The sequence below is a fragment of the Microcaecilia unicolor genome, chromosome 3, assembly GCF_901765095.1.
Source record: "Microcaecilia unicolor chromosome 3, aMicUni1.1, whole genome shotgun sequence".
Classification (NCBI taxonomy): domain Eukaryota; kingdom Metazoa; phylum Chordata; class Amphibia; order Gymnophiona; family Siphonopidae; genus Microcaecilia; species Microcaecilia unicolor.
In genome coordinates this window covers 257,837,071-257,855,979 of record NC_044033.1, presented here as the reverse complement: position 1 = coordinate 257,855,979, position 18,909 = coordinate 257,837,071, and the positions used below count along the sequence as shown (strand labels likewise).

General features: G+C 43.0%; 1 protein-coding gene across 3 annotated transcripts in view; it reads right to left on the bottom strand.

The window, feature by feature from the left end:
- The window catches only part of LOC115466641 (RNA binding protein fox-1 homolog 1-like), a 38,521-nt gene that overhangs the window by 17,746 nt on the left and 1,866 nt on the right, over positions 1-18,909 (bottom strand). Inside the window, exons 1-2 of one of the 3 annotated variants that reach the window (XM_030198024.1) lie at positions 6,724-6,771; positions 6,175-6,423 (exon numbers count right to left, since the gene is read on the bottom strand). In XM_030198024.1, the coding sequence (XP_030053884.1) occupies positions 6,175-6,390 (216 nt within the window). In that variant the 5' untranslated portion in view covers positions 6,391-6,423; positions 6,724-6,771. Of the gene's footprint in view, positions 1-6,174; positions 6,424-6,723; positions 6,772-18,909 lie in introns of those variants that run through there. The other 2 variants (XM_030198023.1, XM_030198025.1) reach the window with 2 other exon arrangements.

Here is an 18,909-nt window from a genome sequence, read left to right as displayed (position 1 = left end):
ATGTTTTTCAGTCAAAATGGAACAAAACAAAAACGTCCAGGACTAAAACTAAGATATTTTCAGCTAGGCCTGTTATTAGAATGAATAAGGCACAAAAAAGGTGAACTAAATGACCAGATGACCCCTGGAGGGAATCAGAGGTGAACCCCAAATACTCCCCCCTCCCCCGTGGTCACTGACCCCCTCCCACTCTCCAAAAATGTGAATAAAAATATGACTTAGCAGCCTGTATGACACAATGGCATAGCCAGACCTGAATTTTTGGGTGGGCCAGAGCTAATATGGGTGGGCACTAAGTATAGAGGTATGAATAGTGTTTCTGGGGATACTAGAAAATAATGCCTTAGAATGCACTTGATGATAGATTTCTAAGTAGTCTGCCCAACAGCTGCCCTGCATCAAAATAACCCACATACTGTAGCTCGGCATCAGCCTTTCCCTTTCCTTTCCTATCCACCCCTCCATCCATCCCCATAGCCTGGAATCAGCCCTTCCCTTCCCCACCATCCATCCCGTAGCTAATCATCAGCTCTACCCTATTTCGCCACACCTCCATGTAGCCTAGTGTCAGCCCTGTCCTATCCCCCCTACCGACCCCCCCCCCCCCAACACACACCAGCATTAAATACAAAACCTTTTGTTTTTTTAGTGTTCTGGGTACTGCAGGGCCCACTCCCTCTCAGAAACCTGCCTACATTAAATATAAAAATGTTCTTTTTATTTTAACCTAGGTATTGCAGAGATCATCCCCACCAACATTAATACAATTTTTTAAAATATTTTAAGCTGGGCACTGAGCCTACCCCCCACCCAGAAAGAAATCCACCAGCATTACATTAACTATACTTTTTTCTCCCCTACGCAGTGAAGAGCCCATCTACATCCATAAGCCCACCAGCATTACATAAAACTAGAAAGAAAACATTTGTTTTTACCTGAGTTTAAGTGTTGAGTTTCCCCAAAGACTGCAGTTATGCACACCATGCAGTCAGTGTGTACCTGATGCAGAGCACTGACTGTGCGGGCTCCTGTGCCTGTTTGTGGCCGTGGAAGACTGCTGAGACCTGGGACTGAACTGAGAGGGCCCAACTTCTTCAGCTGACACTCCAACAGGGAGTCCAGCCGGCTGAGCCGCGAGGACAACAGATTTTTCTGTTAGTATGCACCATGTACACCTCAGGGGGCCCAGGGCGGCAGGATAGCAGGCACTGGTGAAAGCAGCTGCAGAGCACTCATCCGAGCTGCGAGGGCATTACATTTTTCTATTGGTGTGTAGCATGTGCACCGCAGGGGGCCTGGGGCGGCAGGGTAGCAGGTGCCGGTGAAAACAGCTGCAGCATACTTGGCCGAGCCATGAGAGCGGCAGATTTGTCTATTACCGTGCAGCATGCACACCGCAGGGGGCCCGGGGTGGCTGGGTAACAGGCACTGGTGAGAGAAGCTGCAGAACACTAGGGCAGCAGCAGCACTAGCAGCTGCCATGTGGCGTCAGCGATGGTGAGGTGTAATTGCTACCCTCCAGCTTGCATAAACATGGCTGAGAGAGTGGCTGAACTGAAAGGCTGTGCAAACTAACCAGCACCTAGAAGACCAGCGCCGATTGGTGGATGAAACAAACTGGGTGGGCTTGAGCTGAGATCAGGCCCACCTGTAGCTACGCCCCTGGTATGACAGCCTCAGATGTTAAGGTCAGGTCTATTAGAGTGGCATGCAGGTCCCTGGATAGTGTCACGGTCAGTGCGGTGCACTATCCTGCTTATAATCAAACGAGAAAAACGCCCAAGTTCCGACCTAAATCGGGAGATGGACGTTTATCTCACAAAAACGAATAACGCGGTATAATCGAAAGCCGAACTTGGACGTTTTCAACTGCACTCCATCGCGGAAGCATACAAAGTTGACGGGGGCGTGTCGGAGGCGTGGTGAAGGTGGGACTGGGGCATGGTTATCACCCGAACAGAGATGGGCGCCTTTCGCCGATAATGGAAAAAAAGTATGCGTTTGTAGCTAGAATTTAGGGCACTTTTCCTGGACCCTGTTTTTTCACGAATAAGGCCCCAAAAAGTGCCCTAAATGACCAGATTACCACCAGAGGGAATCGGGGATGACCTCCCCTGACTCCCCCAGTGGTCACTAACCCCCTTCCACCACAAAAAAATGATGTTTCACAACTTTTTATTTTCACCCTCAAATGTCATACCCACCTCCCTGGCAGCAGTATGCAGGTCCCTGGAGCAGTTGTTAGGGGGTGCAGTGGACTTCAGGCAGGTGGACCCAGGCCCATCCCCCCCCTACCTGTTACAATTGTGCTGCTTAATGCTTAGTCGTCCAACCTCCCAAACCCACTGTACCCACATGTAGGTGCCCCCCTTCACCCCTTAGGGCTATAGTAATGGTGTAGACTTGTGGGCAGTGGGTTTTGAGGGGGATTTAGGGGGCTCAACACACAAAGGAAGGGTGCTATGCACCTGGGAGCTCTTTTACCTTTTTTTTTTTTTTGTAAAAGTGCCCCCTAGGGTGCCCGGTTGGTGTCATGGCATGTGAGGGGGACCAGTGCACTATGAATCCTGGCCCCTCCTACGAACAAATGCCTTGGATTTATTCGTTTTTGAGCTGGGCGCTTTCATTTTCCATTATCGCTGAAAAACAAAAACGCCCAGCTCACAAATTGTCGAATAAAACATGGACGTCTATTTTTTTTGAAAATACAGTTCGGTCCGCCCCTTCACGGACCCGTTCTCGGAGATAAACGCCCATGGAGATAGACGTTTTCGTTCGATTATGCCCCTCCACGTCACACTTGTGGTGGAAACTGTGACCCCTCCCAAAGTCACCAAAACCCTACTGTACCCATATATAGGTGCCCCCTTCACCCATTGTAGTGGGGGACAGTGTGTTTTGGGTGGGGTTTGGAGGGCTCAGGAGACAAGATAAGGGAGCAAAGGTGAGCTGTGCACCTGGGAGCATTTTCATGAAATGCACAGAAGTGCCCCCTAGGGTGCTCCATTGCTTTCCTGGGATGTCTGGGGGACCAGTGTACTAAAAATGCTGGCTCCTCCTACATCCCAATAGTATGAATATCTATGTTTTGCCCTTATTTGTTTGTCTTTTTTTTTTCAAAAATGGACCAAACAACAAAACATCCAAAGCATAAAACCTTGTTCAAAACAATATAAAAAAAAAAAAAAAAAATATATATATATATATATAGATAGATAGATAGATAGATAGATAGATAGATAGATAGATACAGATATAGATATATAGATGCTTTTCTTTTTCAAAAATGACCTTCCTTCCTACTTGGATTTTGAACATTTTGTGCAAAACATCCAAAGTCAGACTTAGATGTCATATCAAAAATGCCCCTCCACATCTCCCTCTTAAAATCATTTATCTTAAGAAGATTGCTTACATTACATTACTCTCTGTATGGGTTTCTCTCATAGTAATAAATGATTCTAACAGAATCTGTCTTAAGACAACTTCTTATCTTTGCAAGGGTTTCTGGCTTATAGCAATACGTGATTCTAACAAGGAGACAGTCTATGTTAAGAAGTCTGCTTATGTTTACATTATTATTCTCTTAAGGGTTTCTATCTTATAGTAATAAATGAATCTAAGAGGGAGACAGAATCTGTCTTAAGGCGGCTGCTTTTTACTCTATATAAGGGTTTCTCTCCTAGGAATAAATTTATTTATTAAGATTTCTTTACCGCCTTTTTGAAGGAATTCACTCAAGGTGGTGTGCAGTAAGATGATTCTAAGAGGGAGACAGAATCTGTCTTAAGACTGCTTATGTTTACTCTAAGGGTTTCTCTCTTATAGCAATACATGATCCTAAGAGGGAGACTGATCTATAATAAGAAGACTGCTTTTGTTTACATTATCACTTTCTGTAAGGGTTTCTGTCTTATAGTAATAAGACAGATTCTGTCTCCCTCTTAAAATCATTTAACAAGACTGCTTACGTTTACATTATGACATGTGCAAAAGCAGTATGTTTAAAGACATATTAGAAAGGAGTTTGCAGTCCCAGAGACTAATTTTCTCAATCTTGCTAATTTCTCGTGACACTGCTTTCAGCTATCTAGGCCCCAAGCTATGGGACTCTCTCTCCCCCATCTCTCTGGTCCACCCCAGTCTTCCTTCCTTCAAAGTCCTTCTTTTTTTCTTTGGCTTTCCAATCCTCCCCTCTTAGGACCTCTTCTAGACTTTCTTTTTACTCCGGCTGGCAACTTCATCTGTATTGTACTGGAAACTTTCCTGTAAACCGCTTAGTTGCCTGTTTGGATCTATTTTGCAGTATATCAAGCCCTAAAAAATAAATACCCACAAAGAAGCAGCCAAACAGACCAACCAGTGGCTGAACAGTTCAATAAAACTTATTAAACAGTTTTTCCAACACTTCTGTTTGGTAGGACAACAGAAACACAGTTTTATCAAAGATTGCTTCTTAATAAACTTAATTGAACTCTTCAGCCACTGGTTGATCTGTTTGGCTGATCCTTCTTGGATTGCTGCTGCCTCTCTTTGCCTCTTATCTGCACAAAGGGTATTTATATATATATATTTTTTTTTGGGGGGGGGGGTGGCTTTTGAGTCTCCTAAACTGCAGATACATTTTCTGTCATGTTTGCTCTGCTTATATTCTCACCTTTCACACTATTTCTAAGATCATTTCTCAGGGTGGGGGAGAAATAATCATGTTCTAATTTAGGTTTAGGTGTGGTTACAGTTCACTCACCATAGCAGTACTACAAATATACTTTTCCTTACAAGTAGTTTCTGGGGAAAGTAGCTCTCTTGTAGCTTTTTTTTTTCCAGATTCATCGGATATCAAATCACAGAATCTCCCTCAATCCCCAGAGAGATTCCCCTGCTGGCAAATTATTATACTTGAGGTCCTTGCAAACTTTCTGTCCCTCACTGCCAGCTAATTGTCTGCTGAGCCCTAACAGTAGATTGTTAAGAGGGGCAGAATCACAGATGATGTCCTGGGGTAAAGTACTATAAAAACTGCACCCATGGAGATCAATCATTTCAAAGCTCTGATTTATATTTTTGTCGTCCCCAAACCAGCAAAATAAGAAAAAAAAAAACTTAATCATTCATCCCCAAGAAACAGATGACCCTGTTAGTGAGTCATCCAGGATCCCAGTAAGCTTTTTACTGGCTGGAGACCACCAATATGTTTCTTAAAGGCCCATAATCATTACCAGTCGTTACCAGTAGAGGCTGGATTTGAATCCTAAACTTGTTCTGTCCATGGAGTTGCTGAATCTCCTCATTTTTTTTCTCTTGTTATCTAGTCCTCTATGACCTTGAAAAAAATGATGTAATTACTATTTCTTTGATCCTGTATTACAACAATAAATTCACAAAGAGGATGAAACAATTTCTGTGCTCATTTCATTAAGGGCAGATGGAAATTACTGTGAAACTTATAGAAGGGAGAATAGTTTTATGCTCTGCAGAGCGCTGCATCTCTTTCTGCATCTTGTGAGGCAAAACAAAATAAAAAAAATATGGATCAGTGTTTTCCATACAGCTATAGTTCAGAAAGATCTGAGAGTTTAACTGAAAAAGGAAGGTAAAGGATCAGTTTCAGCAAACAGCTGTTCTGGCTTAGTCCATCATCCCAGCAGAAACACACTGCACCCTGTTCTTCTATCCGTGGATAAACCACAGAACCAAACCTCTCATGCTGCACTTTGTTAGCAGCTGTCATTACAAACCTTTGATTCACTGATCTCGTCTCTACATCCCTCATTCACATTAACATATTGAACATGAAGCAAAAAGGAAACGTTTACAGAGTAAATGAACGAAAAGTAGAATCTGCCTGTGAAAAAAATTCTTTAAGCCTAGTCTCATGTTAAGATTGTTCCCTAAAACTAGACAGAGAAATTTTACATTTTAATTCCTACATGAATGTTAGTTTAAATCAGAGCTCACATCTCTTCCTACATGCTGTACCATTGTCCCACCCCCCAGCAATATTCTGCTGAAATCACTCATAGAAATGAGAGCTTTCCTGGACTCATATGCCTGACATGCAATCCTGAGCCCCTCATTAAAATTCAACAGCAACACATACAAGAACCACAGAAATATTCTCATATATCCCAGCATATACCCTTCCCATCCTGCTGAATCAGTGAAAAATCTTACTGTTGAAGGAGGGGGTAGACCTGCCACACCAGGGTCTGCGTTTGGGTTCTGGTCTGGGTGCGGTTGACTCGGTGGATAGATCTGTATCCCGTGCTCTGTTATGGCTGGTACCTGATACTCCTGGCTGCTGCTGTGGTGATGAACTGGGTGATAAGGTGGCGGCAGCCGTGGCTGAGGTGGGGGAGGAGGGTACTGAGCAGGATAGGTCTGTGGCATCGCTTCTGCCGAGGGCACAGCTTCCTGACTGCCCTGGAAAAAAGACACAAGAGTAAATTCAGAGGGGCTGAATAGTTTCTAACAAATCCTTGAAGTGTATTTTCAAAGCATTTAGACTTACAAAGTTAAATAGTAAGTCTAAGTGCTTTGAAAATGAGCCCCACTATGTTCAAGCACAATGACAGTTATCAGCCCCTGTTAGGTAGCAGTTTCCAAATTGCTTCTTTAAAAAAAAAAAAAAAAAACTAATCATGGAAGTAAATCTTCAGTCACCTCTAAACTGTTATGCATGCACTCACCAAGCAGAGCTGAGCAGCAGAAACATTCACCCACCTGCCAGACACATTGTCCAGCTTCCCGGTTACATGGTAAAGCATCTCTGTCCCACCTCAGCACAGACGTAGGGCCAGGAACTGTGCCTAACTCTCCAGCAAAAATATAAACCTCACAGAGTCTAGAATCATTGCTGGAAATGTCCAATTAGACAGGAGAAAGCACAAGAGATCAGCTGCTCATTGGACAATGTCTTAGCCATACTTCAGATTTCTAAATTTGTCTTCCTTGCTTGTCAGTCAATGGTTTAACAAATGACTCTTTGAACAGGTGAAATTCTTTCCTGACAAGCGGAGGCTCAGCTGCCCGAGGCAATCAGCAAACTACATAAAAGTCCCAAAGATAAAACTCCAGAAGACAGATTAGGAAAGAATTTTGATAGCAGGAAGAAATGATAATAAACCTCAAGGACACAGACATTGTGCCCTAAGGGTCTGCTCTGGTGGCACCATATAAGCCTGTCTGGGGTACATCTACTCCAGAAGTACTTTTCCTAAATCATTGTGGCCTCTGCAAACTAAATAAGGGCCAAATGGATTTTATGAACAAAGTCTGGTTGTAGCAGGAGGAGATACTCTATTTAGGCTCCTCACAGTCAAGCCCACAAACACCTTTATTCATCTCCGGCAGCTGTCCGGCCAGAACACTATTATTCTTGCCTGAGGCCTGTGACAGTCCACACGAGCACTGTTGTACTCACCCATTTCCTGATCCACTGAGCAGTAGCAGAAATTGCGAGAGACTTCACGCACCCTGGCTTAGGAGTCGGGTAAATTTACTGTCATGTATGTGCAGAACTAACCCATTCGGAGACAGACCCATATGTGACTGACTTATCCTGTTGTCCATGGAGAACCCCTGTTACAGGTAAGTAACTCTCCCCCCCTCCCCCGATACTTCCACTGGAAACATTCTGGATGGATTCATTGTGCATTCCGATTAAAATGTTCTGGCCCTCCTTCATGATTCCATTATAACACCTCAAAAAATATTCCCTTTTACTTTGAAAGCAGACATTAAAGTTTTCACAGTATACATAAAACCCAATTTCACCTATACAGAAATAGAGAATGACACGGGGACGGGGACAGAGCTGACAGGGCAGGGACAGCCTATGGGGATACAGCCCGTGAGGATACTTTGAAGCCTGTTAATGAACTGGGCTGTTTATGTTTGAGTGATGCAGACGATACTTTGATTTTTTGGAAAAACAAGCAAACATGCTGGCTACAACTACCAAAATTTGCATGGGGGATCCTGTAAATTCCTGCTACCAGCATATCTTCTGAGAAGACATTTTCTATTGCAAGGAGGACTGTGGAAGACAGGAGAGCTAGACTGAATCCTGACATTCATCCACAGATTAAAAAATCATAAAAGTGCTTCATAGGGCATATTTCACTCCTGCTAGGGCATACAGAACGGGTTGTATTTTGTACCCCTGGACATTTTGACAGGGTGGATTAGGATACCTTGGGGTAGTAGAAGTCAGCTATTGTTGGGGCTGGAAGGGTAGAGGGTGGTGGTGGTGGTGGTGGTGGTGGGGGGGGGGGTTATTATAGTTGCTCATTGTTATTATTGTTTTCTATTTGTTATTTATAAACAAAAGCTACATAGTATATTCCTTTTTATACTTTAATAAAAAAATTTAAATATAAAATCATAAATGTATGAGGCTTCTTCAGATGGGGACAGAGCCCACAGGAATGGGGACAGAACCTGCGGGGATGAGGCAGGGATGGAGACAGGGCATGCAGGGATGGGGTGAAGACGGCGACAGAACCCACGGGGATGAGGGCAGGGAGAAACTTTGTCCCCTTGTCATTCTCTACTCACAAAGTACGTCCATGGCACAAGATACCTACAGGACTATAGAGATATCTCAGGACATATAAAATACTGCACACATATGGCTAGTGTACAGTGAAATCTCTTAAAAGCCAATGTGTGAAGGCTTAGCTTGCAAACTATGACCGTTTAGTAGAGATGTACATTAATTTAAAACATTTTGTTTAAACTTTGGGGGGATTGTGGGGCAATAATGCACATGCGTCAAACATTGCACCCTGTTTGGAAGACTGCACAAACTCTCAATAGTGCACACATGCTTGCATCATTGCACACGCACGAACACATCCTTGCACGATCAGAACATTTTACACTTTTCCCAAGAGTGTTCATTACCAATGATATTGCTCCTGTAAAGAAAAAATGTGAAAAATTGTACATGTTAAACACATCTGTGCACTCACATCTGAACACAAAGATTGGAGGTGATGAGCTCAGTGTGCATATTAAATACGTCTAAACACATCCGTGCACTAACATATAAACAAAGATCAGAGGCAATGAGGATTTCAGTGTGCACGTTGAACACATCTGAACACAAAGATCAGAGGTGATGAGCAGCTCAATGTGCTTATTAAACATGTCTGTACAGATCAGAGGCCATGAGGTGCTCAGTGTGGATGCTAAACACATCTGAACAGATCTGGGCACAAACATAGACATGAAAATCAGAGGCAATGAGGCTTAGTGCTTTGCTTTGTCTGATACTAGGGGTAGGAAGCTCAAATATTTTCATTTTCTTTTGTTTCCTGTCTTGTTTGCAGCATTGTTTGTTTTTTTCTTTTGTTTTGGATTAATTTTTATTTTGTTAAATCTGCTCCCTGTGAAAACAGTGTGTACTATTATTGGCAATCATAAAACCCAGATGGTGCAAATGACATTTCACCCCTAGGTGCTACTTAGGATGTGCCTGCCCAGGTCTAAATTTTAAACTTCAGGTTAGGTGTTAACTATTTAATTCACAGGCGATATCGTGGACTCAGCTGCTGGCATAATTTGGAGATACCATGTTTGCCGAAGAATGAAAACTGTGGTAAGACTTGAGGGCTGGCACAGAGAAGGAGCAAGTGCATGAGACAGACAAGGCAGCCAGAAAGGGGAGAGGGGAGAGTGAGCTGACAGAAGCAGAGGAAGATGACAAGGACAGGGACTAGGAAGCCGGCCCCTTATCTTCCAGTTCAGAATCCACTATTGTGTTCCACATGGATCACTCTTGTTCAGAGGGGTATGAGCCCTCTATGAGGATCTGAAGCCTGACACTACACCCAGACTTCTCAAACTCCTGAATTCATTATCTTATCAGGGCTCTGGGTCTATTCAAACCAGTGGCTGTAGGGAGCGAGACAGAGTAAAGCACTTTGATTTCCACTAGCTGCAGTTAGACCCACAGACAAAAACATGGCAGGACATTTTTATAAACTCAGCTGTCTATGTAATACGATAAGAACAATGGATTGTATGCATTTACTACTAATCTCATCCCATCCCATGAAAGCAAGAGGCCATTTAGGAACCACGGTATGTGATGTACGTGAGTTCTGAATGTGGCAGCCAGATAGCCTCAGGAGTCCATGACCCTGTTGAACTCTGCGCTCTTCAAGAAATTTGAGAGCCAGTGAAGCAGAGGAGATAAAGGGGTACTTACTTCATGTGCCCCAAAACCTCACCTCCAGCTTCTTCACCCTTTCCGGAGGTATGATTGCAAATTTCACCCAACATGGTCATTCAAGGCAACATTTGCATCTGAACCTAGACCTCTTCACTTCCTATTGCAATTAAGGGTGTAAGGGAAGGTTAGGCCGGGGGGGGGGGGGGGGGGGGGGGGGGGATTTGATAGGAAGGATACCCTCAAAAGAAAGATACACATGCTGTAATCTCAGTGTAGCTCTTTTTTTTTCCTGGCTGTCCCCTTCTTAAATGACTCAGGATAGATATTCACACCAGGAGCAGGATAGATAAGTACAACGCAGAGATAGGGTAAACATTTCGGATGTTACAAAGTCACTTCATCTGGTTTGGATTGCTGGGCTGGAGATTTACAATACTCCCCAGAGAAAGTAGGTGGGACTGTTATTCTGTGCAGACGCCTTCACAATACCTCAGCTAAGTATCAAATCAAAGATGATCTATTTATAGTGTTACCTTTATATTCCCATTAATACCTTACCAGAAATTAGGAGAGCATTGGAATGGGGAATGAGGCCATGAACAGGACCAAAATAAGATTCGCGGGGGCTCAGGGCAGCATTTTGGGAACAGGCCGTACAGACTGTGCTATTTTCAGTTTCAGACAGGCTTGGATCGCCTATAATGCATTAACAGGCTGTTTCCTTGTTAATGTCGGCCCTGCTCTGAAACCAAGTCATAAGAGGTTACATTTTTACTGAACGATGCCATAAATTCTGCTTTGCTCAATTCCTCCATGTCTAACTCGGCTCTTTCTGTTGTCTCCTCGCTGCTGCTTCCTGCAGGACAAGGTATGCACCGTTAGCCAAACAAAAATTTATTTAACACATTTATATCCCACATTTTCCCACTTAGTTGCAGGCTCAATGTGGCTTACACAATACCGTAGAGGTAGGCTCCGGTTCAATAATACAATCTCTGCGCATATCCAGCAGATAGCCAAGACCTGTCGCTTCTTCCTCTATAACATTAGCAAAATTCGCCCCTTCCTCTCCGAGCACACCACCCGAACTCTCATCCACTCTCTCATTACCTCTCGCCTTGACTACTGCAACCTACTCCTCACCGGCCTCCCACTTAGCCATCTATCCCCCCTTCAGTCCATTCAGAACTCTGCCGCACGTCTTATCTTCCGCCTTAACCGATATACTCATATCACCCCTCTCCTCAAGTCACTTCACTGGCTTCCGATCAGATACCGAATACAGTTCAAGCTTCTCCTACTCACCTACAAATGCACTCGATCTGCAGCCCCTCCTTACCTCTCTACCCTCATCTCCCCTTACGTCCCTACCTGTAACCTCCGCTCTCAAGACAAATCCCTCCTTCCCTTCTCCACCACCGCCAACTCTAGGCTTCGCCCTTTCTGCCTCGCCTCACCCCATGCTTGGAACAAACTCCCTGAGCCCATACGCCGGGCCCCCTCCCTACCCATCTTCAAATCATTGCTCAAAGCCCACCTCTTCAATGTCGCCTTCGGCACCTAATCACTTCATCTCTTCTCAGGAAATCTCATGTACCCCAACTTGACATTTCGTCTTTTAGAATGTAAGCTCTTCTGAGCAGGGACCGTCCTTATTCGTTAATTTGTACAGCGCTGCGTAACCCTTGTAGCGCTCTAGAAATGTTAAGTAGTAGTAGTAGTAGTAAATACATAGTATTTATTATTTATTTATTTTACTGTGCTTATATCCCACAATTTCCCACCTCTGGCAGGCTCAATGTGGCTTACAACAATTGAATAACAAACAGACAGGGTACAATAAACGGAAAGGGGTAAGCAGGACAGTAAGTTAGAGAAAAATAGATGGGTCAGTCCAGGATAGCAGTGTCAGTCCATACTGGTGGCTTCCTGAGATTAACGAGGGCGAACAGGATCTTTGGGGTAGGCTTGCTCAAATAAGCAGGTCTTAAGCAATTTCCTAAAAGCCAGGTAATCCGGAACCGTTCTCACTGATTTTGGCAGGGTATTCCACAAGTGAGTGCTGACATAGGAAAAGGTGGAAGCATACATGGTCTTATACTTCAGCCTAGAACATGTAGGGTAATGGAGGGTTAGGTATGAACGGGCAGTTTTTAGTACAGTAGTAAGCATGTAAGAAACATCAGTATAAAACAACAAAGAAATAAAGAGGGGGTGGTGACAGAAGTCTAGTACGGTCCATATTTTGCTATGTCGCAGGAAGTTAATTTGGGTCAGGGTTTTTTTTTTAGCATAAGTCTTGCAGGTGGCTTCTGTGAGATCCGTCACACTTTCTTCTGAAAGGTACTACCCGATGTTTTGCAGAGACCCTTTGCTGCACAGCACCTAGAACAAGTTATAGAATCTTGTTTGTCCTGGGTCATGTATCAAATCTTGGGTTAGTGTATTTCCTGCACCAGCACTTCTATGCCAATCCCTTCTGCAGCTCATCAGCCTTTCTTCCTCTTTCCTTTGGTTACCCTCGGAACAGATGCACCTGTGTTTCATGTCTGCTTTTCATTCACCTCCTCCACTGGGGTCTAGCAGCTCCCATTAATGCACTCCTGAAGGAAGGAGGCAGAGCTGAGGGATGCAGAAGTTCATTTAGTGTGGTGGCACCATTCAGAACATACTGGGTCAGACCAATGGTTTATGTAAGGCCCAGCTAGTGCACTCAGACTAGCCTTGAACTGGGGGCTAAGGATTTATATGTGGGGTCACTGATGCCTTAGATATAAGCAGTGGGTTTTTACTAGCAAAACAGATGCCGGTACTCAAATGCCAGGCCACCCTTCAGAGGTGGGGTGATCACTGAAGGACTCACCCCACAATAGCCAGGTCCCCTGTAACCAGTCACAGAATCTAGGACAAGGCAGAATTGGTGTGCAAAGCCTCAGCTCTTTCATTAAAACTTGGGGTCCATGGGTCAATTTTAGCAATGGAAAAGGTGCTGGTACTCAGTACCCCCTCAAAAAAAAGCCCTGGATATAAGAGTCAGCTACAAGCTAGAGCTTCCACAGCTAAGAAACCCAGAAGCTAAAGCCACTGCAGACACTGCTGGTGTCCAATGCTTACCAACACTATGTGTCCCGTCAGTTATGAAGTAGTAGCGACTGCTGTAGGATTTCCATTTTAACTTGAATTTAGTGCATACTAAAAACAAATTTTAAATGGTTATTGTTTGCATCTTGATCTATGGAATGGAGAAGGCCTCGCCCTAGACTGTGTTTAACCGAAACCAGAATGTGTGAAGGGTTTAAGTCAGGTCCTGCTTAACTTGAGGTTATATATATATTACATAAAATCAATATTTACTGGAGCTTATCACTGCAGGACCCCAGTATGACACACTAGGAATCATTTGTTGCTCTGAATAAGTGATGTTTTTTCTGTTCAGATTCAATTTTTATGACACACAGAATTCCAAGTGTTGATGACATCAGAAGAGCAGCTGTGCACACCAGGAAAGCAAGCAGACAGCGTATTAAGGCTGATAGCCTATATCTCATGGTTCAGAACAGGAATGCAAGAGGTAGGGCGAGGGTCAATTAAAACCCACCTGAAAAGGATTTTATTTACAATGTCCAGGCTACACAGGAGCTCGAGGTGTAGAGGGGAGGAAAAGGCCAGCAATTACCTCAGTGGGCTGAGAAGCAGGGAGAACAGTGCTGTACCTCCTTTGAACAAAGTTAGATTATAAGCCATCTACAGAAGGGAATTTCCAACTGTCCCCAAAGATGTCGGCTAAATCTAAATAAGTGGATTAAAAAAAAATCCGTTATTGTTTACCCCATATTGCATCTTTTGACATTGTTTTTTTTGTCGGAAGGGGGTACAAAGTACTGTAAATAACATGGTAAATTCTTGGCCTGCACGACCCTATATCTTATTCCGGACATGACACCAATGGCAGGAACAAATTTCAGTTTCTTCTGCTCTACCAGCGCAAGGTTGTTAGATAGCACACACACCAATACAAAAATGAACCTTGACCCCATAAAGATCTTTTCCCATGCACACACCCCTTAGTGGCACAAGGACAGCAGCTGGGACAGGACAATTTCCAAAGGCACTGGCTCTCCTGAAAGTTACATCTCTCTCCGCGAGTGATGGGCACTTTTCACCATGCACATTTAAGGGTGGCATTCCTGGCAGCATCTTTAGGGAGAGACTGGAAAATGCATGTGTTTCCTTTTCCCTTTGAAAACCACGTACAAGGTCCACATATACCTCTTTTCCCATTAAGGCAGTCATGGGTTAGTAAAATACTGAATGGTACTATCTCACCAACTCTTAGTGCCACTCTGAGATGTTGTCAACCTGCTCGTTCTCTGAGATCATCTCAGAAACCGCTACTCGATGTGCCTTCATTTCATCGTTTATTTAGAAGAATGTAATCATCCATTTTTTATATTAAAGGTCCAAAACTATGGAATGCATTGCCCATTGAACTTCGCTTAATACAAAATATAGATCAGTATAAAAAAGCTTTAAAAATTCACTTATTCTTTCAGGCTTTTGGTACTATTGATGTATGATATTATTTTAATATCATGTATATTTAATTAATTTATTTAAAATCATTTATACCCCACATTTTCCCACCACTGGGAGGCTCAATGTGGCTTACAACATTTAGGAAACAAACAGTAAAGTACAATAAAGTGAAAGGGATATGGTTGGCGTAAAGTTACAGGGGTAAGATAAAGTAATTGAGTTCAAAAGGCCTTTATAGGATTTGTAGTCCAGGAATCACGGATGCAGGACTGGATCTTTAGGGTAAGCTTGCCCAAATAAGTAGGTCTTGAGAGACTTCCTGAAAGTCAGATGATCTTGAACCGTTTTTACAGATTTAGGCAATGCATTCCACAAATGAGTGCTGATGTAGGAAAAGGTGGAAGCGTATGTGGTTTTATACTTGAGACCAGAACACGCAGAGTAGTGGAGGTTTAAGTATGAACAAGATCTAAGTGAATTCCTTGGTGGCAAGTTGACAAGGGCATCCATATAAGCTGGAGCTTCTCCTTAGAGGATCTTATGGACTAGGGTGCAAATTTTAAAAGTTATTCACTCCTGTACAGGAAACCAGTGTAATTTCTGACGAAGTGGTCTGGAACTTGTGAACTTTGATGCACTGAAGATGTCGAGCCACTGTGTTCTGGGCAGTTTGTAGTTTTTTTGAGAAGCAGGTCTCTGCACCCTGCGTATATGCCATTACAGTAATCGATTCGGCTTAAGACTAGTGATTGGACTAAATTACAAAATACTTCTCTTTGTCCTAGGGTCTTCTGTCTATACATAATTTTATCTTTCAATAATAAGCGTTTTCTTTGAGCCCACAACTTTTTTAACTCTGGTGATCTTTGAGACAAATTGGGCGGTTCTCTGTTCTAGAACATCAATTATTTCTTTCAAGACAATCTCCCTCCTTTGTGCTTCAATAATCTTCAATTCAGTGTACAGGATATGCACTTCTGGCAATTTTGTGGCCTTTTTAATTTTTTGTTGTTTTGCTATGGTTAGAAAATTCTTATCTCAATCTTTGTATAGTTTGTTGAGCAACGAAATAATTTTGTTTTTTTTACTTTGTATGTGCTTTGTTCCCTGCTTAGACTATCATAGATTTAGCAGGTTATAAACAAAGATTTTATTTATTATTTATTTACCCAACAGATGGGATACTTTCTGTCAGCAGGTTGATGGCTACATTGAAAGGTGAATATCCTCTAATCAATTTAGAAATAAGAAGATGGCAAAACGTAACCCTGTCCATTTTAAAAAAGGGTGAAAGTCATTTCTTTATCCCGCTTCTTCCAGATCTGAAAAAGATCAGAATTGCACATCTTCAGAGCTCCTCTGGAAGTAAGAGTATAAAATGTTCCCCTTTTGCCTTTTCTTCAGTTAAGGGTGTTAACAGGCTTAGGGTCTGTGATATGATTCTTCCTTATCAGCCCCCCAAAACTTGGTGGTCATTTGCAACTTGTTTTTTGATTAATTTAGAGTACACACTGTAGAAAGATGCTTAAAACTGTTCTTTATAAAGACTTTCTTGCTCAGATTAAGTTTCTTTTTAACTTTTTTTAAGAGGACATTGTGATCTTATTGTAATCTGCTTTGAACCAAATTGGTATTAGCAATATATAAATTGTAACTTGATTCTGAGGTGAGTATTCTAGGAGTATTGATGGGATTTTATTTTTGCTGTTGGATTAGGGGATCTGAATGGGATATTTTTGCATTAGATGTATGTTTAGTATTTCTGGATGTTTTTATAAACAGCTCTGATAAATTAATGGAAGTGTAGTTTATAAAACTGTATAAAATCAACAAATAAACCTCAGGCCAAAAATGAAATGGAGAATATCGCAACTAAGTCTGTCACATTTATAATTAAGCAAATTTATCTTACCTAATGACTGTCATTCTATGTAAAATAAATCCGATTTCCTACCAACTGCACTGCCTGATGATCAATATCTATTTATACATTATGATCTCAATTTGTTTTTCCCGATTATTAGGATAATTCTGGATGTCCTGCACAGCAGGACTCAGGTGAGTCCATTTATTAGGGCTAACCGGAGTCAGGTGTGGCTCACTCACGCCAGGGAGGGAAGAGGTCCTGCTGCCACGGTGACAAACCTTACAGGCTGAAAGATGAGACCTGTCATTTCCCCTTAAGTCATCCTGGCTGGCGAGGGAACCTGTGGGGAAACCCCATCATTTTGGGCAGAGAAATACTAAATATTGCCAATATTTTTCATATATCATTATTAAATATATACAATGTACAGGCCAGCAGGGCGGATCAAGGAACATTTTGCTGCTTAGAAAATCCTAGTGAAACACCTTTTCAGACTCCACCAGGACACTGAAGTGAAATACCCTCTGCGTTTCCAAAACTGATTCTGGAGGCAACTTAGCTAGTCAGGATTTCAGGATATCCACAATGAATATGCATGAGACATTTGCATGCACTACCTCACTATTCTCTCTCATGCATATTAATTGTGGATATCCTGAAAACCTGACTGGGTGGGGGGGCCTCCAGGACCAGGTTTGGGAACCACTGGTATAACAGAAACCTTTTCACACTTCACTAGTTCACTGCAGTGAAATACGGTCTGCATGACACACATGTTTTCAGCAGGACACTGCTGGTTGTCATTTCTTCATACTGCAGTCATGTAATTCTGGATGCCGTTCCAACATAATAAAGCCACATTAAAACAGATTAATGCCTCTGCTGATTAAAGTAAACACAGATTTCCCCAACACTTTGTGCTTTAACCAGACACCATCACAAAGGTCCTTCCAGCTGCTCTTGACAGAGCCCCCTCAGGTTTTTCTGCAGGGGGCTACACTCCCTCTGTATCCACCGCCGCCCCCCCCCCCCCCCCACCATGCATATAAACGATGAAAGTACTCAGCCTATTCTTTCTGCTCTCCAGCGCTATTTTTACAACAGAAACCTTTGAAAACGAGTGTAACCTATTTGAAAATGTACCTTGCAAACTGCTATCACATGGCAGCTGCAAAGTTTGCTCAGAGTTAAGAACCCGGGTATCTGTTCTATCCAAACTACAGCAAAGATTGATGAGCTGACAGCTGTAGAGAGACAGAGCCTGTATGCGTGTCTGATTCTGCTTTTACCCTTCCTATAAATAGAGGCTGGCAGCTGCCAGAGGGGACAGTCCTAACCTCATTTACTGAACACTGAGGAACTGGGTATCTGCTCCATAACTCTAGGCTCTGTCTAATCGCAAGCACTCAATGTGTCACAACTCACCCAAGGTCAAACTGCTGTGTATCTACACACCCTATGGAAAATGCTCTTCTCTGCTCAAAGCACTTACCTGGGTACTCAAAACGGGCCTCCCTCCGAGGGACTAAAAGCACACACGCTGATCACAAAATACACACTTTCAATAGCATCCAAATATGGTGTTTCCAGGGACGTGTCTTGGGCAAATGAAGAAATAACACGCAGCTGCTATTTTCTATAGAAATGTTTAGCCAAGCAAAAAGCAGAAGCAGAGGTTTAAGACAGGAAAAGTTGGCCGGTTCATTGCCTTTGAAATCTAGGCAAAACGTTCACCAGTAGGAAGTGTCCATGGACGTCACCCGCAAAATACACTTTTGCCCCATGGATTGCCGGTGTAACTCTCCAGCACTGAGTACACTGATGGGACACGAGGGCAATTCTGAATCTATTCACGCTGATAAACATCAAATTTTCATGCCTAAATTCATGGTATCCCTAAGCATAAGTGAAAAAGCATGCAGTGTGCAACATGTGCACACCTGTAGCTTCGTGGGGGGGGGGGGGGGGGGGGGGGGGAGGAGAGGGGAATTTCTCTGAAAATGTGACCCATGGGCATCATTCCCTGAAATCAACATTTTCAGAGAACTAGTCCATGGGCCCCATTTTCAGAGAACAATGCCCCTGAGCCGCTTTTTCACAGAATGATCTCCACGAGCCGCTTTTTCACAGAACGTTGCCCATGAGCTGCATTTTTCAAAGAATGTTGTTCATGAACTGGAATTTCAGAGAATAATGCCATGAGCCGCATTTTCAGAGAATGTTGCCCATGAACCGCATTTTCAAAGAATGCCAAGAGCTGCATTTTCAGCCATGAGCCGCATTTTCAGAGAACAATGCTCATGAGTCGCATTTTTCAGAGAACGTT